Genomic DNA, 25,429 nt, shown 5'->3' with positions numbered 1-25,429 from the left:
TTTTTTTTTTTTTTTTTTTTTTTTTTTTTTTTCCTCTCCCAAAATGGTCGGATAAGGACTGGTAGGTAATTTCAGTGGAAGAAGAAGAAGAACACTAATTTTTTTACCACTTGGATTGAATGGTAAAAAAGGTTGGTAAATAAATTGACGTGGCGAATTTCAACACTACAAATTTTGAAATATAAAATTATCATTAATAAACTTTCTTAAGTGCAATTTAATATCAATTAATTGATACTTTTACTGAAATTTAAAATTTAATAATATTTTGAGAAATTATTACTCTACTTGGAATTGTCCCCTTAGCGGTATTGACGCACGCCTATAATTTTAGCTTATCTTGATATCTTACTGATGGCTTGGGCGCGTGTCGATATTGACCCAAGGCTATAATTTTAGCTTATCTTGATATCTTACTGATGGCTTGAGCCCCTTGTACGTACATATCATAATAGTTGAAACTTTCTCAAACTATCTAGAAGAAGTGGTCAACAAACTTTCTCAAACCATCTAGAAGAAATGGTCGTTGACCACTTCAACTGAACTGTTGTCTTGGACTCTTTGTAATAAAAAGGGCACCAAAGGTCGGAAATAACTCCATTTTGCTCGGGTAGGAACAATATCATTAAAAAATTTAATGTTCTACAACATTGACGGGTTCTAAACATGAACTCATCTTATTTACAGAACAATGATACCAACAATAGTTATTTATATTTATACCTTAGGTTCATCTATTCTTCTAAGGTAAGAAGTTTACAATATAATGCATTATCTATCTCGAGTAGTTAACGATGAGACGAATATCATTAAAAATGATGTGTTAGATACATAAATATCTTCAAAGATTCTAATACGATAAATTATTTGACCCGTGAAGGTGAAATTTGTTCGAAGATTGGATAAAGGGGTAAAATTAAAAGAATAAAAATCTTAATAATTTAAATACGATTTATGGTAAAAATAAATCAGAAAATTGTCATTCAATAAAGAAAAAAATAATGGAAAAATAATTCATATATATACTATTTTTTTTGGGGAGAAAGTGGAAGCTATATGAATATAAACCCTAAAACCTTCAAATCCACTGCATCACCACCTGTTCCCCTCTGCTCTGATTCGGCGACGATGAGGCCCTTGGACGAGAAAGAGACCACCGCCGTGTTTGAGAAGCTCCACAAATTCACCGGTAACAACCTCAAGAACATTGTCGAGAACCCCTCTCACGAAGGGCCCGGGCCAAATCCCGGCCGCTACTGCTTTCGCCTTCATAAGAACAAGGTATATTACGTCAGTGACTCCCTTGTTAAGCGAGCTACCAACGTAGCCCGCAGCAACCTTGTCGCTCTCGGCACCTGCATCGGAAAGTTCACTCATGGCGGCAGTTTTCATCTCACTGTTCACTCGCTAGGGCTATTGTCTTCCAATGCTAAGCACAAGGTTTGGCTTAAACCAACTTCTGAGATGTCTTTTTTGTATGGGAACCATGTTTTGAAAGGCGGATTAGGGCGGATTACTGAAAATATTGCTCCCGGTGATGGGGTTGTTGTGTATTCTATGTCGGATGTGCCATTGGGATTTGGAATTGCGGCGAAGTCCACGCAGGACTGTAGGAAGTTGGACCCGAATGGGATTGTGGTTCTCCATCAGTCGGATATTGGAGAGTATTTAAGGATGGAGGATGAGCTTTAAAGAAACAAGATGAAGATGAGTTGAGTTTATTGGGTATCGGCTTCCTGGTCCAGGTATACTCGAGTTTGTTCTTGTAAAGTTTGTTGGTCAATAGGATTTTGAGACCAAATTGATATACTGCCTAATGAATCAAGTCAATTTTGTAAGTTTTGCACACCATGGTGTTGATTGTCGCTTAAGTTTAAAATTTATGTGAATGATGAAACTGTTGCCCAAATGTGGGTTATCTAATATCATAGTGATCAGATAGTGCTTATTTCTTTACTGCAAACTAATAATTTCTTCTTTTTATGACTGTATTGAAGATTTTCTTTAATGAGCAGTTGCTTCTCATTGTTGTATCGGATATTTTGTTTGCACGTGAGGCCAATACATACATTTGTTTGATCATCAAACAGCTGTGAATTGAGCAACAATGATCTTCACTAGAAATGGATTTTCTTTGTTGGGTTATATGCAATATACTAAATGCTTGGAGCCATTTTTTTGCCTATGGTATAGGTTTTTGTTTGGGCTCCTTTCGTGGTGTGCTTTTCTTTTCATAACATCATTTGTGTTCTCTCATTTTTTCTCAATGTGAAGTTTGGTTCTTCATAAGAAGAAAGTTACTAAACTTGTTTCTGCTCTGTTTTCTACGTGTTAAAGACGAACTGCTTACACTGTAGAAGTCTGGCTGAGATGAGTGCAGGTTATATAGATTTGTAAGTTATTACTGCATAATGCTACTTACCTGTTTATTGCAATCTATGCTTGAATATGCATTAGCATAGATAGATAGACCAATGGGTTTGTAATTTATACACAATTTTTGTAATCAAAACTTGAATAAAGGGTTGTGCTTTTGGTTGGTGGCTAGTTATGAGCAATCTTGTTGTTAGATGAGGTTATTTTTTCTGGGGTTGGTTCCTCTTATGACGTTAGATGTTACACCCACTTAATTTTAGGCAATATTCATACATTCTTATATTGTGTTTGTACAGAAGTTTTTGGCTTAAATTTGAAAATGTATAAATTTTACGACAAAAACGACGTATTGGTTTCGAATTAGAATCTATTCAGTGTCTTAGTCTTAAGTTTCAAGAACACTTTTGGTCCTAGAGTTTTGAAGATCAGTTTAAATGGTCATGGGGTCCTTTGACAACACTAAGATGATTTTGAGTTCAATAATATTTTCGGGTGTTTAGACGTTTTCTCTACTCCTCTTCTTCCTAACATTGTGCTGCTATCTGATGGAGCTCATTGTTTCAATAAGATCCGAAATGAAGGAGCCTCCAACGTTCATTTCTCTAGAACTAGAACAAAATACTTTCTTGCTCTAGATCTGTCTGGAATTAAGAATGATCTATCTAGAACTGGAGCAAAGGTGTTCTTTCTCTTTCATTTTGCAGATCTGAGCTGACTTGGTTTCCATTCTAGATCAGCGTTCCAGTAGCAGATGGCTAGAATGTGGCCGGAGATGACAGTGACTATATTTGAGTGGAGACGAGCTGCGTGACAACCGTGTCGAGCAAGATGGCTGGCTAAGGAGGAGCAACAAAGGGAGAGGAAGGTCACCTCATCAAAAAACTGGTACTAAGTTATTTAAATTTGCCATTTGCTAGTTGTACTTACTAATAGGAGGTTAGAGACAATTCTTCCATTACCAAATTTAAACTTTCAGACCAAAAATGTATTTTTGGCTAACTGTTAGCAACTTGGTGGAGGCCTAATTTGATGCAATTAAAATATATCAGAAACTTCTTTATTGAGAGATGGATAATAAGGGGTTCAGGTTTAGAGGAAGGAGTTGGTTGTTCTTACAGATAGATTGCCATCCTGTTCTCCATTTGGGGAAAGGAGATGAAACACTGATATTGAGAATCTGTTTTTGTGGATCATTTTTGTTCAAAATTGGCTATTGATTTTTTGCCTATGGTATAGGTTTTTGTTTGGGCTCCTTTCGTGGTGTGCTTTTCTTTTCATAACATCATTTGTGTTCTCTCATTTTTTCTCAATGTGAAGTTTGGTTCTTCATAAGAAGAAAGTTACTAAACTTGTTTCTGCTCTGTTTTCTACGTGTTAAAGACGAACTGCTTACACTGTAGAAGTCTGGCTGAGATGAGTGCAGGTTATATAGATTTGTAAGTTATTACTGCATAATGCTACTTACCTGTTTATTGCAATCTATGCTTGAATATGCATTAGCATAGATAGATAGACCAATGGGTTTGTAATTTATACACAATTTTTGTAATCAAAACTTGAATAAAGGGTTGTGCTTTTGGTTGGTGGCTAGTTATGAGCAATCTTGTTGTTAGATGAGGTTATTTTTTCTGGGGTTGGTTCCTCTTATGACGTTAGATGTTACACCCACTTAATTTTAGGCAATATTCATACATTCTTATATTGTGTTTGTACAGAAGTTTTTGGCTTAAATTTGAAAATGTATAAATTTTACGACAAAAACGACGTATTGGTTTCGAATTAGAATCTATTCAGTGTCTTAGTCTTAAGTTTCAAGAACACTTTTGGTCCTAGAGTTTTGAAGATCAGTTTAAATGGTCATGGGGTCCTTTGACAACACTAAGATGATTTTGAGTTCAATAATATTTTCGGGTGTTTAGACGTTTTCTCTACTCCTCTTCTTCCTAACATTGTGCTGCTATCTGATGGAGCTCATTGTTTCAATAAGATCCGAAATGAAGGAGCCTCCAACGTTCATTTCTCTAGAACTAGAACAAAATACTTTCTTGCTCTAGATCTGTCTGGAATTAAGAATGATCTATCTAGAACTGGAGCAAAGGTGTTCTTTCTCTTTCATTTTGCAGATCTGAGCTGACTTGGTTTCCATTCTAGATCAGCGTTCCAGTAGCAGATGGCTAGAATGTGGCCGGAGATGACAGTGACTATATTTGAGTGGAGACGAGCTGCGTGACAACCGTGTCGAGCAAGATGGCTGGCTAAGGAGGAGCAACAAAGGGAGAGGAAGGTCACCTCATCAAAAAACTGGTACTAAGTTATTTAAATTTGCCATTTGCTAGTTGTACTTACTAATAGGAGGTTAGAGACAATTCTTCCATTACCAAATTTAAACTTTCAGACCAAAAATGTATTTTTGGCTAACTGTTAGCAACTTGGTGGAGGCCTAATTTGATGCAATTAAAATATATCAGAAACTTCTTTATTGAGAGATGGATAATAAGGGGTTCAGGTTTAGAGGAAGGAGTTGGTTGTTCTTACAGATAGATTGCCATCCTGTTCTCCATTTGGGGAAAGGAGATGAAACACTGATATTGAGAATCTGTTTTTGTGGATCATTTTTGTTCAAAATTGGCTATTGGGCTCATGTGCTTGTTCATGTCCAAAGCTGTTTTGACCTGTTTTATGGGCTAGAATTCTCATAACCAATTCCACCCAACTTTCCTGAAATGCCATTTTGACCACAACTACTCGATCACAAGCCTTGCTCGTGTCTAACTTCATGACAACATTGCCCACCTTGCCTTAAGTCTTACTTTTTATTGCATGAAAACGCTTGATAATAGCATTATTTGAAATGAGATGAGCCCTCACACATGTAAATTGTTCTATTGCAGTGATATCATTCAAAACCCTTTTAAGCCTATTGAAAGTCTACAATTCATCTCTCTTTTCTATCCTTATGTGAGATCTCGGAGAACAATATGTGAGATCTCGGAGAACAAGGGTGTGAAAACCTCTCCCTAGTATACGTGTTTTAGAATTTTGAGGGAAACCCATGAGGGAAAGCCCAAGAAGGATAATATGTGTTAACGGTATACTTGAGCTGTTACAAATGGTATTAGAGCTAGACACCAGGTGGTGTGCCAGCAAGGATGTTGAGCCCTGAAGGGGGTGGATACCGGACGGTGTGCCAGCAAGGATGCTGAGCCCCAAAGGGGGTGGACATCGGATAGTGTGCCAGCAAGGACGCTGGGCCTCGAAGGGGGGTGGGTTGTGATATCTCACATCGATTGGAGAGGGGAACAAAATTTTTCATATAAACCAAGAAAGATGGTGATACACTTAAAAAAAACTAGAAAACAATGAACAAAGTGGTTGCCAAACATATTCGAAACGAACCATTCCAGAAATGGTGAAGAAGAATGAAGTACATACTTATAATATATATATAACAATGGAATAGATACCCAGAAATGGTAGCTATAATAATGGTTTCAAGTACTTTATTCTCAAAGCCTTTGCAGGAGTTGGATCCATCTGTTTGTAACCAAAAAAAAATTTAGGCAAACCACCAAACTCAGGCATTTATACAGATTCCTTTCATATGAACATTTCCACAATATTCCCTTTTGATTAGGCAACCACTTCACAAAACCCATATCTTAAAAACCATTTCTTTGCTCATTGTTTGAGAATCAAAGATGCCAAACCCTAAAAACTAAGAGAATAATGTGTTGTCTTACAAACCCACTTATTGTTATTAATTAGAGTATCGAGAACAATTTAGAATCTCACTCCACTTTGAGTTCTTCATTGTGTTTAGTATGTAAGTTAAAGGTTTTTACATGGAAACCGACACACATTGTAACAATTAGATATTGTCCGCTTTGGTCCATTACATATTGCCATCAGCCTCACGGTTTTAAAACGCGTCTGCTAGGAAAAAATTTCCACACCCTTATAAGGAATGCTTCATTCCCCTCTCCAACATATGTGCGTTCTCATAATCCACTCCCCTAGGGGCCCACCGTCTTCGCTGACACACCGTTTGGTGTCTGACTATGATACCATTTGTAACAATCAAAACTCACATCTAACTGTTGTTTACATTAGCTCGTTACGTATCAACGTTAGCCTCATGGTTTAAAACACGTTTGCTAGAGAGAAGTTTTTATACCCTTGTAAGGAATGTTTCGTTCCCCTCTCCAACTGATGTGGACTCTAATACACATGGATTATTATATTGAAATGAAGACGAGAAGATGCTCGAAAGGCTTGAATTCAAAAGCTATAAAACTTATCGTTTCAACATATCCTTAATAATTAATTAAATAACCTAATTATTATATCCTTCAAAACCGTCTACGATAACATCATTCCAAAAATTATATAAAATTCTTGATCGAGTCTACATTGATGTACATAGTTACGTGAAGAATCTATATGAACTCAAAACATAGAATATATTCAAAGATTTATACATTTTAAAGTAAAGTTTTTTAGTCACGCCTCTATACACCTTGATGACCTAATTTTATTGTGTAAAAAATATAAATAAATTATGGCGTCATTTATAACACATAAAATAAAAGTCATTCTTTAATGATTTTGACCCAACATGTGTCCTTCTTTTCAATAAAATAAAATAAAATAAAATAAATGAGAACACTACTTTCTTATAAATTATTGAAAATGTTAATTTTTTTTAAAAAATTAATTTATTAAATATAAATTTTAATTTTATATCTAGTTAAGTTAACCGTTTAAAAACGTCTTTAAAAACGTCTATTAGACATAAAATTGAATTTAGTGCTTAATGGTATTCTACCCTTTTAATTTTTAATTTTTAATTTTTAAAAGATCAGCGAATTTTAAAAAATCAAAGACCCATTAGATACTAAATTAAAAATTTAGAAATTTATTGGACGTGAGATCAAGAGTTTAAAAATTTACCAACAATTTTTAAAGTTTAGGGATCTATTAAACACAAAATTAAAATTGAAAACGGGTTGATTTAACCACACATATAGGCTTGGTTATATATATATATATATATGAAAGAATTTTGGGTTATGTGGGCTAGGAAGAATGTGGAGCTCACATGGGCATGTCAAGTGATGTTTAAAGCAAAGGCAATGAATATTTGTAATCCCAAATATACAACAACTTTGCTTTAGAAACAAAAACTTTATACTATAATATTTATTTTAAAAGAATATATATATTTTTAAATAAATGTATTAAATTTGTTCGAGGGGTAGGGATTTGTATATTGATGTGGTACTCCTCTTTCGCTAACATGATGCATCTATATTAGAGAGCTTCATTTGGGGCATCCAAATTTAGGTTTCGTGGTTAAATCGAGCTATGCTTCGAATAATTGGGTTGGGCATGCATTGAGCATTCCATATTGGCTAATGGGTAGGCTTGATCTCGACCTCAACCAAGACCGAGCATGTGAATTTGGGCCAATGACTCGAACATTTCCTTTCCCGAGTCCATTTGAGTCCTCAAATGTAATTTGGCTCGAGACTGGTCTTTTTCTTAGGCTAATTGATTTTGACCTTTCGTCTATAGCATTCAGTGTAGCAAATTTAGGGTTTGAGAGTGAAAAGTTAATGATACTTTAAGATACTTGAGATGATCTAGGGTTTATGATCTTCCTCTTGGATTGGAGACAAAGAGGTCGGACTAAGCCTATATGGATCCCTCGGGCTAGGGGTCGTGCACAGTGCAACCCTAGAATAAAAATGGCCACCTAAGCCTCGACCTAGTTGGTCATGGTCGAGGTGGGGCCTTTTTAGCCCTTTATTGTTTGTCCCCAAAGAACAAATGGCCCTTTGGCTAAGTTATTCTAATTCGGGCACTAGTTAGCCTCGACTTAGTTGAATCTAGGGCTCAATCCAACTCAATCATGCTCAATTTTTTCGATTCCTCATTCTAAATTCACTCATAACAACACGTTCCAGTCCTATAGTTTAACCAATACGACAATATAATCTCCGTTCATTACATTACTCAAAGATCAAATATGTTCATAAACTACAAAAATTCCGTGTAGAAGATAACCCATGACGACAGTGGTCCGGAGAATAAACGAAAGGAGAAGCAAAATGGTGGGCGATTGTAATGAAAATGAATGAGGAGCATTTAGATACCTCAAGAAGAAGCAAAAAAGAACAAAGATTACGACCACATTCAAACATGTTTTGTCCCTTTAAACTCTTCCACACCACACATTTCTTCTTGTCCCTTTTCTTCAATTGGCTGTTCGAATATGATCTCTCTTTTCTTATTTCATCACCTTTAGACCTCACCTTTCAATTCCTAGGGTTTTCTTTGCCCCTTTACGAGTCGACATTAGCCCCTTTCAATCCCTTTTTTCTTTTACGTGCTCCACAGAGCATATTTCAAATAGTTGTCGCTACATTTCTAGTAGCTTTTACAGATAATGCGTAGATGTAAAGTAAACAGTTCGGGAACATATGTAACAGTCCAAACTCATTGCTAATAGATATTGTCCATTCTTGTCCATTATATATCGTCATCAGCCTCAAAATTTTAAAACGCGTCTATCAGTGAGAGGTTTCCACACCCTTGTAAAAAAATATTATATTCTCTTCTCCGACCAATGTAAGATCTCACAACATACAGTTATCATATATATATATATATATATATATATATATATATAAGAATAATGATATATTCTTGAAAAAAAATTCGATAAATTCGGAATATTAATTTGAATATATTCAAAGGGAGATATATATTGCAAGTACATGCACATGTAAAAATACATTATCCAAATTACTTAATTCATTTTTTAATATAATAATAATAATAATAATTAACGAAAATTAAAGAAAATGAAATTTAATTCAATGTGAAGGGTGGGTAATATTGTAAATTTCAAAAGAATAAAAATTTCCTTTTTAATAAAAAAAAGGTTTAATATACTTTTTATAATTTAGATTTAAAAAAGAAAATCCTAATTTAATTAATTTATTAATTACAATAAAATAGTAATGAAAATGGCATCCAAAAAATAGGTTAAAAAAACACAAACACACAAAAGACAAAGATTCCCACGTGTGGGGTTTGAAAAAGACATTTATTATATTTTATTTTTTAAAAAGTATTTTGGAATTTTGTAAAATAAATGGATTCCCATATCTTATAATTAAATACCCTATAGATTTTAAAACAATGACTTTTTTTTTTTTCTAAAATATTTTGATTGTAAAATTCGTATCAATCATCAAATGTTAGGTTTTAATAATTAATTTCATTTTTTAAAATAGAATTAAAAGAAATCTTTTTAATTTCAATTTTTTTTTTTTTATTAATTCGTCACTCTGAACTAACACTGTAACATTAACAGTAACAGTTCAAGTCCACCGCTAGTAGATATTGTCCGCTTTTGGCTCATTATATATTGTCGTCAACCTCATGGTTTTAAAACGAGAGAGGTTTTCACGCCTTTATAAGAAATGTTTCGTTCCCGACACTGAATTCTAATAAATCTAAAACTAAGCTCTTTTGATTAGAGTAATTTTACGTGGGTGACCACCTCCTAGGAAAACATTTGAGCAGAACAAAACGAGCTTAAAAAACTTATGTTGGTCCATAATCTTTGAGACAAGTAGGTAATGTTTTCATATCGTCAGAGAATATTAAAATCACCGAGTGCCAAATTTGGAATTTGAATCATGATTTGTTCATCGAGCCTAAGAACGTTTCAATCTCGAAACTCCGATCAAAACCCTTTTTTTTTTTTTTTTTTTTTTTCTTTCTTTTATGTTTGATTGCTTTCACATGTAATAATTCTACAGAGANAAAAAAAAAAAAAAAAAACATGGCATTAAAGTTTGTTCTTTTGCCATAGCTCACCTCTCCTAGTTCATCTACCTGATTACTTTCTCTCTCTCTCTCTCTATATATATATACATAGATATATACAATCACTCCATTATTGTTCCTCAAAGCTTATAAACTGATTCGAGAGGAAAAACAATGTCGGGCGTTTGGGTGTTCGACAACGGGGTAATCCGGCTCGTGGAGAGGGCGGGGGCGGCGGAGACGGGAGCAGGAGGGCGGAGAAAAGTTCTGATCTACAAACCGACAAACGAGGCGATGACATCATACCCAATACTTAAAAACAAGCTTGCATCGTTAGGCTGGGAAGTATACTACGAAGATTCCGAGGTTATGCAATTCCATAAGCCTTCATCTGTGGATCTCATTTCTATTCCCACAGACTTCAATAAGCTTAAGGCTAGACACTTATACGACATCGTTGTGAAGAATCGTAATGTTTTTCAAGTTAAGGACATGCAATCCCAGTAATTGTTGCCACGACGTCGTTTCATACCTCTTTGGTGGCTCTCTATTTCATCTCTTTTTATGTAGTGTTTGTGTGTGTTTGAAGCATATGTAAATTTGTCGTTGAAATCGAAAATCATAAATTTAACGTATGATAGATTGTCGTATCAACGATCTGATGACTACCCATTAAAAGTCGATTTGAGATAGCTCGACTCGTTAAAATATCGTATCTTGTGAGATCTCACACTCATTGGAGAGAAAACGAAACATTTTTTATAACGGTGTGAAACATTCTGTTTAATAGACGGGTTTTAGAACTGTGAGGCTGGTGACTATACGTAACGAGCTAAAGTGGACAATTTCTATTATTTTCTGTAACGCTCGAATAATTTCTAAATTTAAAAGAAATTAAAACATTTTAATGCATGATAATATGAAAATGGCTGCCATGCAATGCAGGATCAGAGAAGGCCAAAGAAAAATATAAATAAATAAATAAATAAAAAGGAGTTAACCGTGGTAAGGGTAATTTGGTAATTGAGGAATGTGGGGTTAAGTGTACTGACAGGACACGTCCATGCATCACAGGCTGGTGACGATAAGAGGGGGAGTCTGATGGGTCAACGGATAGCCCATATCCGGGCGAAGAATATCTATTTATTTATTTTGTTTGCTTTAAGAAAATAATAATAATAATAATAAAAATAGATATTGAGAGAGAAATATTTGAGATTTACGTGCATGAGAGCATGGCTCAAAACCTATTCCCATTTGGATAAGGAAATGGAAATGGGCGCCAATGCTCGGTCCCGTCCCATTGAGTAGTCGACCATAATTATCAACTCAAAAGTTCTTTGACGTTTTTTATCGATCAGTGAATGTCAGACCCTTTCTCGATTTTAAAAGAAAAGTTTAAAGAGGATAATATTTACTAGTGGTGGGCTCGTTACATGAACACGACTCTCCACAATGGTATGATATTGTCCACTTTGAGCACAAGCTCTCAAACCAATGGAGATAGTATTCCTCGATTATAAACCCATGATCATTCCCTAAATTAGCTGATGTGTGACTTTCGTCATCCAACAGGGCTTAGGCTGTTCATACCTTCTATCTGTAACGTGCATTTTTTGTTTGTTTGGATCTTCGAACGTCGAGTGAAATCCAATGCATTTTTTAAAGGGGGGTTTTGAAAAAACGGCCTACCCATTAACGGGTCGGAGATGTTTCATATGTAGATATACAAGAAACACAAAATTATTTGTGAATTTTTAAAATTAGGGAATAAGTGATTTGTTCAACCCTTAAACTCTTGTTACCAAGGTACATGAAGAGATGCATATATAATAGGGCCACCCCACCCAAGCCCAGCGCTATAGCTTACAAAATGGACCCAACCCAACCCAACCCAAGAATTTAGAGCCCACTCTCATGCCGTCCATCCATACAACCACCACGCTATATCGCTTGCCACGGTATTGTATCGTAGTGCCACGAACATATGTCGTAGCGATACGACGCTACCATGGCTTATAAGAACACGTCATTCAGTCGATTGGTTAAAAGATTGATGAGATGAAGTGATAGGAATAAAAAGAGAATAAGAATGTTCATAGAGGCGAGAATGCGAGAATGGAGAAGACTTCTCCGTTTCCACCCTCACTCTCTATCTCATTTTTATTCCTTCAAACGAAAATTAATCTTTCATTTTTCTATAAAAAAAAAAAAAAATCAATTAAATTAAAATAATTCCATAGTTTTTATATTATATATATATATATATTTAAAAATAATAATTTAAATGATTAATTTGATTAGTCATTAGAGAGGTTAAGAGATTATATTTACTACTCTCAACCCAGTCTAATTTTCAGTATTAAAAAGACTATATTATAATATTTAAATTTAAATTTAAATTTTTAAAATTATATGGGTAGAATAGTATATTATATTTTTGCTCGTGAAATATTATAATATTTTACATTTTTTAATAGAAATTATACCCAACAAAATATATATATATATATATATATATATATATATATAAAATTCGTAATAATAAATAAATAAATAAATAAAAGGGGTCATCTTGTCCGTACAGATGACACGAGAAAGTGGTGAAGTGTGGCATTGGGTTTTGGTTCCAAATTCAAATCTTCGACAAACTGGAACCCATCTCCTTTTAATTTTCCTCTCTTCTCTTTCCTCCATTTTTTGAATTTCGATTTCACCCATCCCCTTCTCAAAACCCTAATTTTCAGTTCAACAGATTCGGTTCGATTGGATCCCTGCTTCTATGGCGGACGCCGACTCTTCCTCTCCCTCCGCCGCTGCCCCAGCTCCTCTATCGGCTGTCAGTTCCCTTCACTTTCTTCGTTTTCAGTTTCTTTTTGTGCCTGATCTGTTCTTTTACACATTTACTTACTCTGTTCTTGATGTTTGTATCTGTTCCTCTTTGTTCACAGAAAAATGAGAATCTAACTCCCATTGGATCGAAAATTTCGGTATTATTTTCTTGTCCCGACTTTTGAATTCTCCAGCTTATTAACTTGATTTGTGAATTTTACTGTTCACTTCGATTGTAGGATAGTTGAGAACTAAATTGTTCGTTGTTTGAAGTTCTTAAAATTTTGGGTCTAGTGGTGATTTAACAAAGAGTCCATGTATTACTGAGATTGCTGCAATTTAGGTCTGATCTTCTGAGATTTGACATGTTTGATCTCAGGAATTGAACGAATCAAGAGCGGAGTTGCTTAATAGAATTCAATCTCTTAAGCAGGTGAAGTCTAGATTTACAATGCCCTAACTGTGTGGCTGATTAAGTTGTATGTTCTTGCTCATTTAGTTGTTTTTGTCCTCTGATTTTCTTAACTTTCCCTGTGTTTTGAGCATTTCAGGATCTTCAGAATTGGAGGTCAAAGTTAGACACGCAAGTTAATACCTACCGCAGTGTAAGTTATTAGTAGTGAATTTTGTATTGCTTGTCCAGTTTTTAAGATATTTGTGTTTGTGTGAGATCTCACATTGGTTGGAGAGGTTGGAGAGGGGAACGAAACATTCCTTATAAGAATGTGGAAACCTCTCCTGAATGAAATGTTTTAAAATTGTGAGGCTGACGGCGATACGTAATGGGTCAAAGCGGGCAATATCTTCTAGCGGTGGACTTGGGTTGCTACAAATGGTATCAGAGCTAGACACCGAGTCGTGTGCTAATGAGGACGCTAGGCCCCAAGGGGGTGGATTTTGAGATCCTACATTAGTTGGAGGGGGTATAAAGCATTCCTTACAAGAGTGTGGAAACCTCTTTCTAACGGATGCATTTTAGAACTGTGAGGCTGATGGCGATACGTAATGTAACGAGCCAAAGCGGACAATATATGCTAGTAGTGAACTTGGGCTGTTATAGTTTGATTGTTCTAACATGACCCATTAAACCAGTTGGTCCCAAGTGGCTTATTGTAATCAAATCTTGTGGCTCATACAGACAGCCGGCTACTGCATGCTAGACATGATGTTGGTTAACTGATTCTTGGAGGTTCAAAGAGACCTTAAGTAGTCTGCTAATGATATATATCTTCAATGCCTCGTACAGGAACTCTCTGAACTCAAGAAATCACTTAATGTTGAGGTCGAGCACCTTCGAACGGTAAGTAATGCTTCACAGATCGAATACATTTTTAAACTTTTTGATACCATTTGGAAGGGTAATAAATTTGTAACATCGAAGTAGGAATTCCAAGAACTAAGGACTACCCTTCAGCAGCAACAAGAAGACGTGACTACCAGCCTGAGGAACTTGGGTGTAAGTTCTATATCTTCTAACCATTTTCATACTCAAATATGCTGATAAGTTCTCTCAAAAGACCACCAACCCACCCCATACCACCATACATGTTAGCCACTATTGAAGAAAACTACGTAACTTTGGCAGCTTCAGGATGTTTCTGTGGACAATAACGAGACTCGACATCAACATCCAGCAGAAATCAGCGACAAGGAAGATGCAGACGAGGCAACGAAGGAAGGTCGTGGCTCGACGGAGGAAAAGGGGAATGAAGTTGGAAATTAAGAGGCAATTTGTATCATGTAGGTTGTAAGTTTTTCATTGCATGATAAGATAACATTAGCAGCAGCTCTCTCGGCTATGGATTTCCACAATTTTCTGTGTTTAAATTTCAATGATTGTAATGGGTTTCTTTTCAATATTTCCCATTGAGGGTTCTATGAGATCTCCCTTTAGCTCATTCTCTACCTCTATCCTTCTCTCTAAACAACTTAATGATGGTCGAATTTTGAACTTAATTTCTATTTAGTGCTTTCGAATGCTTAAATTTTCGTCATTGAGATTTGAATTTAGTTGTCGAAGTTCCAAAGGTAACAGGTTGGATTCTCAAAATTTGAATTTGAAATCGATTTTAAAATGGTTCGTTGATGTTAGCTTAACTAATGAAATGATAATGATGACATGGTAGTTAATACATGCTTAGTAGAATTTATTGATATGTATATATAATAGTAAATATAATACTTATCTCTATAATATTTTGAAAATGGTTCATATGATGATTGAAGATGGAATCATTTGAAGCTCTGAATATTTCATTTACAAACAAACACACATGTTTAAAGTCCATCTCTCAAGATAACCAGAAATTGAAACCTATTTCTCCACATAATTCAAACATAGACCACCAAAACTCCTAAGTTTATACAAACATCTTATCCAAATCTATGAACCAAAGGGGACCTCAGTGATTTAAAAAGAAATCAAACTATATTTACATCATTTAAAGCAACACATAATGTTTGCCATAGCTCTGTAAAACAAAACTATATACAAAAATCCAATAGAAGGAAGTTGGGCGCTGAGAAAGAGTGAAAGGGAAGGGGAATGAGAAACTGCAGATTTTGTAAGAGAAAGAGAAGAAGTAAATATGGTGCATACATAAGAATAAGATCAGAAAATGAGAGCACCTACCACTTTAATGTCAACAAGACTTGGGGAACTGCTGCAACACAGAGAAAGCTAAGGGTCTTTGCTGTTTTCATCTACGTTGTTAATTGTGTTGTCCTTTTACCTTCACTTCTCTGTCAATCAAAGTTATGTTGCGTGGGGAAATGGGAGTGCTCTCTCTTCCCTTATTTGCAATTTTGCAAATAAGTTTACTAACTGTGGGGCTGTCTGGATCAAGTTGTCATCTTAACTACAAGCCTTTACTCAAGGATGATGATGATGCTTGGCCGCACGTCTACCTAAAGGTCATTGCCATTTTTGTTTAGAGAGAGAGGAGAAGAATGGTACTAACCAGGTCACATTATGTGGGTCATTCAATGCATAAGAGAGAGAAGAAACAAATTTATTTCTTAGGAAGCATTTGTTACTGATTCTAGGACTGGTAGCTAGGTTGTGACTACTCATCTAATAACTTTTCATAGTATACTTTCAATTTTTTTAAATTTTATAGATTATGAGTCTCTTTGGAATGACTTAATTACAAGTGCTTAAAAGTTTCATTAAGTACTTGAAAAGTCATTCACAATAAGCCTGGTGTGTTAGTTGTTTTTGGTATTGTTCTCGGATTTGCATTTGAAATCTTAATTGATTTCAAAACCTGAAAACAGGTTACTTGATAAGAACAGCTTTTTCTAGCATCTAAAATTTGGAGTTAAAAAAAATGCTTGTAGGAAATAGACTACAAAGGCTAACGAACCTAACTTCAAAACTAAAATCTCTGTCAAAACCTAATAGAAAATGTAGAAGAAAAGGAATCTAGATGCCTGTGACAAAGATCTCTCAGTTTACATACAAGGAAAACCCTCATCGGACAAATCTTGGTATCCTTAATCCCTATTAACCATTCGTCATTAATGCCAAATAGAAGAGGAAGGGTGGCAACAAGGCAAGTTTGAATATACGGGCTGTGAATGAATGGAGGGGACATCAATTGGGAGAAGATAATAGTATTATACATCGGGTGGAAAGAGAAAAATAACAATAAATCTTGAAATGTGCTACAGAGGAAGATTAAATAATGAGGTCAATCTAGATTAAAGAGGGAGTAGTTCAGCAAATAAAAAAGAACATTTAATGCATGATGTTTTTAAATTTTAAAAGAGTTTTAGAGTTTCCAGGATATTTGTTGGGACAGAGTAAAACCTGGCAGCCTGCTTTTAAATTCCACTATAATTACGGGGAGAAAGTTAGGAAAGCTGCTACCCTTTTGTCATTTTCTTGATAGAGCAGTTCTCTTTACGAACTCCCTTCTTCAATATTATGTTTATAACAATGCCATGGACCGATGGCTTGTCGACTTTATAGTTTCACTTTCAATCTCTCTTTCTGAACCAGAAGGTTTTTGGTGATTCATCTCTTTCTGAACTGGGACTTTCCCTCCAATGGCTGTAGTATGTTCTGAAGCAGCCTCACAACGACTCAGAGCACAGGTAAAATGCCTTCTCTTCCTAAGCAAGTTTTTAATTTTCTTTTGGTTGTTCTTCTCCTCAGGCCTCTCTCAGCTAATCCCCTTCTTTCCCTTACAGGTTTGGGTCTTGAAAGTCTCTATTCACTGTGAAGGGTGCAAGAGGAAGGTTAAGAAGGTTCTTCAGAGCATTGATGGTACCATTTGATGTTGTTCACTTTAACTGTTTTCGGTTTCAAATGTGACAAAATTAACCGACAGTCATGAGCTAAACCATTATAGGAATAGGTACTTTTACAAGTGGCCCTTAGTCTAAAGCTTTGGAAGTGATGACCTTCTTAATATTGTAGGTGTTTATACGACTATCATTGACTCAGACCAACAGAAAGTCACGGTCACTGGAAATGTTAGTCTTGAAACGCTGACCAAGAGGTTGGCCAAAGCAGGTAAACATGCGGAAATATGGCCAGAAAAGCTAGGGGGAAAAGAGAAACAACTCATCAAGACGTTGGAGACTAACAAAGGCAACAGCCAAGAAAATGCAAGAAGTCCGGGTACTAATAAAGCTTCGGCAAAGAAGGTTGGGTTTAAGGTAACCCCTGTCGAGAACAAGCGTAAAGAACAGAATGAAAAGTCTAAGAATATTGAAAGCTCTTCCAGAAGGCCTTCGGCGGGGTCATCCGACTCCAAGGAGAATGCTATTGGACATGAGGGTTGTTCTCCAGACAAAGGTGGTGCAGGGAAAAGTGGTGAAAAGAAGGAAACCAAGGGGCAACCAGGTATTAGTGATAAATCAGGTTCAAACCACCAAAATGGACATGGGACACTCAATGTGGATCCAGATGTGGGCCACAAAAAGGCTAACCCACTGACCCAACAAATATACACGGGTCCAAAAGGTTGTTTTGTCCCTCCACCTACTTTGGGCTTAAATTACAATGCGCCGCATTTAGGTAAAGGCCCTGAATTTCTTTACAGTGTCCCACCGATTCCATTTTCATATTCAAATGATCAGACAGAAAATTACGAGGATCAAGCGAAGTCACAGGCCTACCTGGATTATTTCAGTGAAGAGAATGCCCATGGATGCTTCATCATGTGATCTACTAATATCCAGCCAATATCAAATCAAGGACAAAACAAGATGATTTGTAAAGTGCAGGTTTTAATGTAGTAAAACAGCTGAGGATGAGTATAGATGTACATGAGTGAGATCCTAAATGACAAGAAGGTTAACAAGTAGAAAAGTTTTGAAGGGTTGGGTGATTCTAATTTTTAGGTTAAAAGAACTTCAGGGTTAGTATGCTATCTAATGACTCTGACTATAAGTAATCTAGAAAAGTATCCAATTTCAATTTCATCCCAAAAAGTTTATTGATTTGAAAATTTTCATCTTGAGATATTTTTTTTCTAGTTAGAACAAATCAATTTATATTACACCATGTACACTGTATATCCCATACAGTATAATGCATTTGTGGTTACGCTTTCACTAACATTCTATTCTCCACTCAAATCCAAAGCCCATCTAACGTTAGCATCTAGAGCTAACTCGGCAAAAGGTAAATAGAGATAATGACAAAAGAAGTCAAAATAGTATGTAATTGCTAGAGTTTTTCCATCTTCTTGGACCCAAGCAATTCATAAGAAAATGATAGTATTAGCATTCTCAGACCATTTTTTCCTAGTATTTTGTCCATCTTGGACCAACCAGTTTGCCAGTAAGTGTAATTCAGCAGCTATAACTAGTGAAGAGAGATGATGACAATTCCCTGTGATATTTACAGGCGAACTTTACAGGGGGGAAGTGAACCATAAACCATCACAATCACTAGGAAAGCCACATGTAAACAAAAGTCAATGCCGAAACCTGGAAATGTTCTTAGCAGCCAAGCCTTTGTGGGATCCAAAACTAAGTGAATATCAAATAAGATGCAGAATCTAACAGACCCTACAAGAAGTCCACTAGTTTCATTTTTTTAAATGTGGAAGTGAAAGATCGAACTTGTATTGTATTCCTTATCCAACATGCAACATTTAACTAAATGGAAGTAAAAGAACAAAACTACACTTTTTCAATATTAATATTGAAAAAGATAGTATAACATTATCTTAGACATTGACCACAATGGAGAAGGAACAATGATATTGTGATTATTATTTCCGGTAATATCATTCAGACCCTAAGACAATCCTTCGAGGTTGCATCCAAACTTTAACTATTCTTCAATCTTTCAGCAAACCATCTCTAAGAACATGGAGACTTCACTATAATTAAAATGTATTTTATTGTAAAGGTACAAGAACCTGATTTGAGAACAAGAGGTTCTTTGATCAGATTTTGAGCTAAATAATGAAAAGAAATATAGGACCCTATCAAAATCAATTGTCACTCACTCAGATAAATAAGGAATGAGAACTACAACTACAGAGTACAAGTGTATAACTACGGAATAAAAATGAGCTAAAGCAAGCAAAAACAGCCAAATTTAAGCTTACATGCTAGTAGATGCCCTTGTGGTGCGCTGATTTGTTCCAAGGATGATTACAATAACAGTTACATCATCATGATATTTCCTTCTCCTGCCGGCTGGAATGGTAATTAATTCTTCCTTGCTAAAACCTATAAAACATAAATTTTTACATCATCAACACCGATGGATACAAATAGATAACTGAAATTGCAAATTATCAGCACAAAATTAGTCGACTTCTGAGCAAATGAATAAAACACCCCGTGTCTCATACCTTATTTATGGAGTAGTTGATGAAGAAAATAAAAAACTTTGGCGTATGGGTTTCAATAATACACTACACTATCCTGGTTCTTTGTAAGATCTGATGTTTTTCAAAGATTAGGTCTGACTTGTATACAAAGTTCAACATGAGTCAAACTAGTCCTAAAGGCTTCGTACTTATCTAAACCTATAAAATGTACTGTGAAAGAAAATCGAATTAATCCATATAAGAAAACCCATGATAAAAAGTGAAGAGCTGTGTTTTCACTGAACTTGTACTCGACGCCAGTATCCTTTAATAGTGACTAGATTGTATAATATTAAAGGAAAGCTCTCCAAAAAAAAGTATCCCAGGTGAAAACAGTTAAGAGGATACTATCTTACAGCAGCAAGGGTACTCCAAAGTCCAACCTCAACTTGTTCCCATAGTATTAGTCTTTTAGTCGGGAGTTAAATGATAGCAATAGACCCTAGTTCTTCTATGTTTTCTTTCCCAATAGTGTCAAAAAAAAATTAATGTTATATCTTCTAACAAAGATTGGAGAATTCACCTTCTGTTGAAGGGAATGCTCAACTTTAGATACATAAGAAGCTTCTGCCATAAAAAAATTAACAACAAAACAAACTGAAAAGTTGACTTCAGCTAGCTGCTAAGAACATCATATATGATTAAGTTCAGCTCTCTAAACTAAACCATGGTCAACATACGACATTTAATGTAAGCATTAAAGTTTGTCCTTTTTTATTTTATTTTATTTTATTATTATTATTATTTTTTTTTTTTATTTATTTTTTTTTTTTGTCGTGCATTCATGATAATATCATGCCAAAGATAAGTCAATAAAAAGAAAAATTTTACTTCCATAAATGTAAATTGGGAAACGATTCAAACATTTTACAGAAAACGATTTGGAGTTCACCTGCGCAATCAGCTGCTTTCAATAGGAGCTGCTCCAGTAAAAATTTTGCAGGATCACCAGTAGGGTTGCTCAAGATATATGAACGGACAAGGTTCACTGCTTCCTCATTGCCAAAAAAGTCAAACAAACCATCACTTCCAACTATAACAAAGCAATCTGATTTTGATATCCTATGGATAGACAATGCCGGTTGAGTGGAAACATAGGGGGGGCTTATTAGGCTAGGAACTCGAAGAATACCCATCAAAGCATCATTAAACTTTTTCTGCAGAGGAAATAAATGTATAATAATCAACTTATGATGGACTAAAATAATTTCCAGCAATACAGACTAGGTTACCTGCTTCACTAGAAATGAATACCATTTTTAGTATAGATAACACATCAACTTCATTCTGAAAATTTATGTCCTATATACAATAAAGTAGTCATGCATATTGATTTTTTTGTCCAGAGCTGATGGATTTTTATCAAGGTCGGGTGGAATCCGAAGTGACAGGAGAAAAATAGATAGAGTCCTTACAAGTACAGGTTGGGGTGGTGGATTCGTATACAGAACATAAATGGATATGGCAAAGCTATCCTAAAATATCAAGCAGGTATTACTGGTTAGCATGAATACTTAAGACAGAAATAAAAAATTCAATTTAGTTTAGCAACCTGCATCCTTTATTATTACTATTATCTTTTTAAAGAAGCAACCTGAATAATTACTAGCATATTAAGACAGTGCCGCTATTTTATTTATTAAATTCTTACACTACACAAACAGAGATGATTTCGTGTTATATGAGATTATGGCCATACTGACAGGCACGGAATGTATAACTGTAACCTACCGACTTCAAGTAGCCAACTCCAAAAGCACGAGTCACCTTTAGTTTTCCTTTAACTTTCCCACCAACAATGATTGTCGGATCATCAGGATGATCATGATGTAGCCGTGCTCTTTCAAGTTCATTATCCACAGTGTGACTCTCAGTGAGCTGGACAGCTTTCAGTCCCCCATTTCCTCTCACGTCAAGGGTAGCTAGTACTGCTCTACTATCACCCAAATTTAGCGTGTATAAATCCTTTCCATGAAGAAGAACAACTAAAACACATGATCCAACAGAGACTAAATCAGGACGATCCTCCATTTCCTGTTCAACCATGTGCAGAAAATCATTCTCTGCTTGACTAAGAGCACGCTGGAGGCTATCAAGCACCCCATGCCTCAGAGGATAGTTTGCCATTCCTGCTTTGGCATATGAATGGTTCTCGAATACACTGTGGATATCTGAAGCATTTTTACTATTGTTTTTCAAAGGACAAAATCTTTCATGAGTAATGCTACCATCATCCAGAGGATGTGAATTATCCATGTCCAAACCGTCGGAGGCTTCATTCTTAGCTTCCCAATCTAGTAGGTTAAAATAAAATACGATGGTTTCATACAATGTGCCAGCAAGAAAATCAGCTGCATCTCTTCCATTAAAACCATCATAAATTCCACAAAATAGCCATCCATTTTCTTCAGAACAAACAGCTTGGACCCTGTCCTCACCGGCAGCTCCACCTGCCACTTGCACTTCCTTAACATTAAGGAAACCTTCACTTCCGAAAGGGGCACTCATGGATTTCGATAAGTATGAATCATATTCAGATGTTGGGGTAGATGGACTGCAGCTTAAGTTTGACAGACTACTCTGCATCGACGTGGACAATATATCCAACCTTGAAAGAGTAGGTGATGAGGGAACCTTACGGAAGGAGTTAGGAGAGTCCCAGGTCGGAAGAATTTCTTCTCCTATTAACCCATTGCATATATTTGTGTTTGCTAGGGTAGCATTTGCACTCAAGGCAGCCCCAGATAAGCAAGAGAAACTGCTGATCCTTTGAAGTCCAGGCTGGATCTCAAACTTGTCGGAAACCTCACGGATTTCATCTATGTTACCATTGCATTTATAACCAAAGCTAACTTCAAGTTCTCCCTCATGTTTTGTTGAAGCTTCGTGAAGCATAGTATATGACTGTTGCAACAAATACATTTCATTTTCAATGGTCATAATAAAAATGGAAAACTTAGTTACTATGCAGCATTTTCAAATTTAGTCAGATATGAAAGGTCAAACTCGATTTCCTTTTCTATAGCACCAAATAAATCCAAACATAATTGAAATTTATATTTAAACAAACTGTGAAAACTGGGAGGGGCTCTGTAATGTATTAAACTCAGTATGTATAACATCAATCAATTGGCCAAGTTTTGATCATCTTTTGACGGGTGCTAGTTTTCTTACTCCCTTTGGAGTCGTTGCTTTAGTTTGTTTGGGGTCACCAAGGAATGGCATAGGAAATGTCCTTCTGATTGATGAGATCATGATGAACTCTCTTTTTCAGGATAAAGGGAGAGTCTTGTGGCAGGCTTGTTGTTTCGCATTCTTGAGGGGAGTATGGCTTGAGACAAATTGTAGGATTTTTAGAGGAGGAGGGCGTTAGATTTAATGCGTCTTTATGGACATCAGTTAATCGGGTTTTTTGAAATTACTAGTTGGGTATCGTTCTTTTGGATTTGACTCGTTTCTTATAGTTGAGGACTCTTTTTGTGGGCTTATTATTCTATGCCTTGCACATGCTTTCATTTTTTCACAATGAAAGCTTAGTTCCTTACCCATAAAAGGAAAAAGAAAATCAATCAATTGGCTGAAAATTGAAGTGTGCATCATTGCTATCGTGTTCAACTTATAGAAAATAAAAATCCACACTCCGGTTTCCTTTAGCTCTCTTTCATATTCAATTAGCCTAGCCCTCAGAAATCCGACTAAAACCAGTTATGATTACTAAAATATATGTTAACTTACCTAACCTTTCCTTTCCTTTCCTTTCCTTCGACGAACTAAACTTAACCATGCAAAGAAAAAAAACCAAACAATGAAACAATAGCATAGCTCCGGAAACTACATGAGCAAGACAACTAAATACGAAGTGCCATTTCAGTGACAAATCTGGAACAGTCACAAGAACAATTAAATTCTCAACTTCAATCACGGTCACTGACAGACAGACGAACGGATTAGCTATGAACTTGAAACAAAAAAGGAAAGAGGCAAAATAGACTAATCAAACTCACAGAAACTAACAGCATAGTGACAGTACAAAACAGATAACCATCGCATAAAGGTCTCTATATATATATATATTCAAAGACAGAAAACAGAAAAACCTTCAAACCATAAAACAGCCGAGAATCAACCAAACAAACCAATTCAGACAAGAACAAAAAACAACAACCTAATTCAACACGCCGCGCAGCCGCCACAAAATCCAGAACACACGCTTCAATAAACAAAACAAAATAATTCAACATACACACTTGCAAATAAACATTGCAACAAGCCAGCCGCCGGTATCGGCATCGATCATTAAAACGCCATTATCAAGCACACAGAAACAGAAACAGAAACAACAGAAACAGAGATGGCTGAAAATTGAAAGAAACAAAAGAAAAAGAGAGCAGAAACTCACCGAAGAGGAGGGAATCGAAGCAGATGAAGATCAAGAGAAATGAAAAGAAGAAGAAGAAGAAGAAGTGAAGATAGACGAAATATGCATCTGTATCACAGAGTAGAAGCAAAGACAAAAATGGAGAATCTGTAATCAGAGTGGTACATTAAAGGCAAACCCATTGGATGGCCACCAAGACGTTCCCCTAAATTTAGACTATTTTTTATATTCCGCTTTTTGTTTAATATTATTAAATATCTTACTTAACTGATTTTTGTTTTTTCGTTTTAATATTTTAATTTCATATTTTTTCTTTAATTAAAATTATAGATTTTTATAACTAAATCTGTATAAACCATTTTTTATTAGTTTAAAAAACTGGTAAAATATAATTTTTTTTTTAATTATAAGATTTTGAATTTTAAACTTAAATAAATAAATATATATATATATATATATATATATATATAATATTTCATATTACATTAAACTATACCGGATATTGTAAAATAATAATTATATAAAATACATTTATAGAAGAAAATGTCAAGGGGCAAATTTGGAATGGTATGGCTTTTCAGTCACGGAAAGAACAATTAGTTTAATATAACCAAAATTAAAAAGATAAACCTTATGAAATTCTAAGAATTTAAAATATAAAAATAAATAAATAAAAACATTAAATCAAATGCATCCATCATGAACATAAAAGAATATATTTTCCACCCCTTTAATTTTTTTAATAAATAAAAATTTTAAAACTAGTGATAGTAATAGTTTAGGTGACGAATTTAAGACTTATATTTATTTGAATTTTTTAAATTTATTTATTTTATAGTTTTGAGTTAGTGACTCAGATAACTTTGGTTCACAACTCAATCATCTATTTTCCTGTCAGGTTGCCAAATTTATCATTTTTTTTTTTTGTAACTATTAAAAAAACTATATCTATTCACCATAAACGGTCACATTAATAACTAAAACATCACAAAATTTACTATCTATTATAATTAAATGTGTTAAAAACAGGATTTAGTTCATCTAACCAAAAAAAATTCTCACCCACAAACTAATAAGAATATCTTGTTTTCCAAAAATTCAACCCAACCAAAAAAACAAAAACTAACACGATGGGTTTGTTGGGTTTGTTGAGGATTAATTTAGT

At 35.1% G+C, this 25,429-nt stretch overlaps 5 protein-coding genes and 1 long non-coding RNA gene across 14 annotated transcripts; 5 read left to right on the top strand and 1 right to left on the bottom strand.

The window, feature by feature from the left end:
* Window positions 1-1,051: 1,051 nt before the first annotated feature.
* On the top strand, window positions 1,052-3,440 carry LOC111791375 (60S ribosome subunit biogenesis protein NIP7 homolog). Of its 6 annotated transcripts, none has more exons than XM_023672681.1 (3): window positions 1,052-1,745; window positions 2,275-2,393; window positions 3,114-3,440. In XM_023672681.1, exon 1 carries the CDS (start codon window positions 1,057-1,059, stop codon window positions 1,690-1,692), a length of 636 nt encoding a protein of 211 aa, XP_023528449.1. In that variant the 5' UTR covers window positions 1,052-1,056; the 3' UTR covers window positions 1,693-1,745; window positions 2,275-2,393; window positions 3,114-3,440. The 6 variants fall into 6 exon arrangements, with proteins under 6 accessions (XP_023528449.1, XP_023528446.1, XP_023528447.1 ...); XM_023672678.1 differs by having other exon boundaries at window positions 3,109-3,440; XM_023672679.1 differs by having other exon boundaries at window positions 3,081-3,440.
* A 162-nt stretch (window positions 3,441-3,602) lies between these two features.
* On the top strand, window positions 3,603-5,015 carry LOC111791374. Its single transcript, XR_002814638.1, has 2 exons — window positions 3,603-3,812; window positions 4,528-5,015. It is a non-coding gene; the product is annotated as an uncharacterized LOC111791374 (long non-coding RNA).
* A 5,367-nt stretch (window positions 5,016-10,382) lies between these two features.
* LOC111791716 (flowering-promoting factor 1-like protein 1) lies at window positions 10,383-10,850 on the top strand. The gene has a single exon (XM_023673185.1). The coding sequence runs from the start codon at window positions 10,390-10,392 to the stop codon at window positions 10,720-10,722; it is 333 nt and encodes a 110-aa protein (XP_023528953.1). The 5' UTR covers window positions 10,383-10,389; the 3' UTR covers window positions 10,723-10,850.
* A 1,963-nt stretch (window positions 10,851-12,813) lies between these two features.
* LOC111791037 (CAP-Gly domain-containing linker protein 1-like) lies at window positions 12,814-14,945 on the top strand. The gene is made up of 7 exons (XM_023672216.1): window positions 12,814-13,054; window positions 13,167-13,205; window positions 13,427-13,480; window positions 13,599-13,652; window positions 14,294-14,347; window positions 14,432-14,503; window positions 14,633-14,945. The coding sequence occupies exons 1-7, from the start codon at window positions 12,998-13,000 to the stop codon at window positions 14,768-14,770; spliced, it is 468 nt and encodes a 155-aa protein (XP_023527984.1). The 5' UTR covers window positions 12,814-12,997; the 3' UTR covers window positions 14,771-14,945.
* Window positions 14,946-15,279: 334 nt separating this feature from the next.
* Window positions 15,280-24,457, bottom strand: LOC111790787 (probable protein phosphatase 2C 40). 3 transcript variants are annotated; one of them, XR_002814563.1, is made up of 6 exons: window positions 24,286-24,457; window positions 21,618-22,790; window positions 20,779-21,043; window positions 19,620-19,743; window positions 15,680-15,950; window positions 15,280-15,600 (listed from the first exon to the last, which is right to left on the bottom strand). XR_002814563.1 is itself a non-coding variant. In XM_023671847.1 (5 exons), exons 2-5 carry the CDS (start codon window positions 22,779-22,781, stop codon window positions 15,951-15,953), a joined length of 1,557 nt encoding a protein of 518 aa, XP_023527615.1. In that variant the 5' UTR covers window positions 22,782-22,790; window positions 24,286-24,457; the 3' UTR covers window positions 15,280-15,950. The 3 variants fall into 3 exon arrangements, 2 of the variants coding, with proteins under 2 accessions (XP_023527615.1, XP_023527614.1); XM_023671847.1 differs by having other exon boundaries at window positions 15,280-15,954; XM_023671846.1 differs by having other exon boundaries at window positions 15,280-15,950.
* On the top strand, window positions 16,992-19,612 carry LOC111790788 (heavy metal-associated isoprenylated plant protein 35-like). Of its 2 annotated transcripts, XM_023671849.1 has the most exons (3): window positions 16,992-17,145; window positions 17,242-17,317; window positions 17,471-19,612. In XM_023671849.1, exons 1-3 carry the CDS (start codon window positions 17,098-17,100, stop codon window positions 18,220-18,222), a joined length of 876 nt encoding a protein of 291 aa, XP_023527617.1. In that variant the 5' UTR covers window positions 16,992-17,097; the 3' UTR covers window positions 18,223-19,612. The 2 variants fall into 2 exon arrangements, with proteins under 2 accessions (XP_023527617.1, XP_023527616.1); XM_023671848.1 differs by having other exon boundaries at window positions 16,992-17,317.
* Window positions 24,458-25,429: the final 972 nt, after the last annotated feature.

This window comes from Cucurbita pepo, chromosome LG03 (genome assembly GCF_002806865.2).
Source record: "Cucurbita pepo subsp. pepo cultivar mu-cu-16 chromosome LG03, ASM280686v2, whole genome shotgun sequence".
Taxonomy (NCBI): Eukaryota; Viridiplantae; Streptophyta; class Magnoliopsida; order Cucurbitales; family Cucurbitaceae; genus Cucurbita; species Cucurbita pepo.
The sequence above is the reverse complement of the archived record's forward strand: the minus strand, read 5'-3'. Positions and strand labels throughout refer to the sequence as shown.

Bases quoted from the DNA above. Each gene is read 5' to 3' on its own strand.
- LOC111791375 (XM_023672682.1), top strand. From the start codon at position 1,057: ATGAATATAAACCCTAAAACCTTCAAATCCACTGCATCACCACCTGTT.
- LOC111791716 (XM_023673185.1), top strand. From the start codon at position 10,390: ATGTCGGGCGTTTGGGTGTTCGACAACGGGGTAATCCGGCTCGTGGAG.
- LOC111791037 (XM_023672216.1), top strand. From the start codon at position 12,998: ATGGCGGACGCCGACTCTTCCTCTCCCTCCGCCGCTGCCCCAGCTCCT. The intron at 13,055-13,166 runs GTCAGTTCCCTT...CTTTGTTCACAG, and splicing joins CCCCAGCTCCTCTATCGGCT to AAAAATGAGAATCTAACTCC. The intron at 14,348-14,431 runs GTAAGTAATGCT...ACATCGAAGTAG, and splicing joins AGGTCGAGCACCTTCGAACG to GAATTCCAAGAACTAAGGAC.
- LOC111790788 (XM_023671848.1), top strand. From the start codon at position 17,098: ATGGCTGTAGTATGTTCTGAAGCAGCCTCACAACGACTCAGAGCACAG. The intron at 17,318-17,470 runs GTACCATTTGAT...TTAATATTGTAG, and splicing joins GGTTCTTCAGAGCATTGATG to GTGTTTATACGACTATCATT.
- LOC111790787 (XM_023671846.1), bottom strand. From the start codon at position 22,781: ATGCTTCACGAAGCTTCAACAAAACATGAGGGAGAACTTGAAGTTAGC. The intron at 19,744-20,778 runs GTGAACTCCAAA...TATGTTTTATAG, and splicing joins GAAAGCAGCTGATTGCGCAG to GTTTTAGCAAGGAAGAATTA. The intron at 15,951-19,619 runs GTAAGCTTAAAT...ACCTTTAGGTAG, and splicing joins ACAAGGGCATCTACTAGCAT to ACGTGCGGCCAAGCATCATC.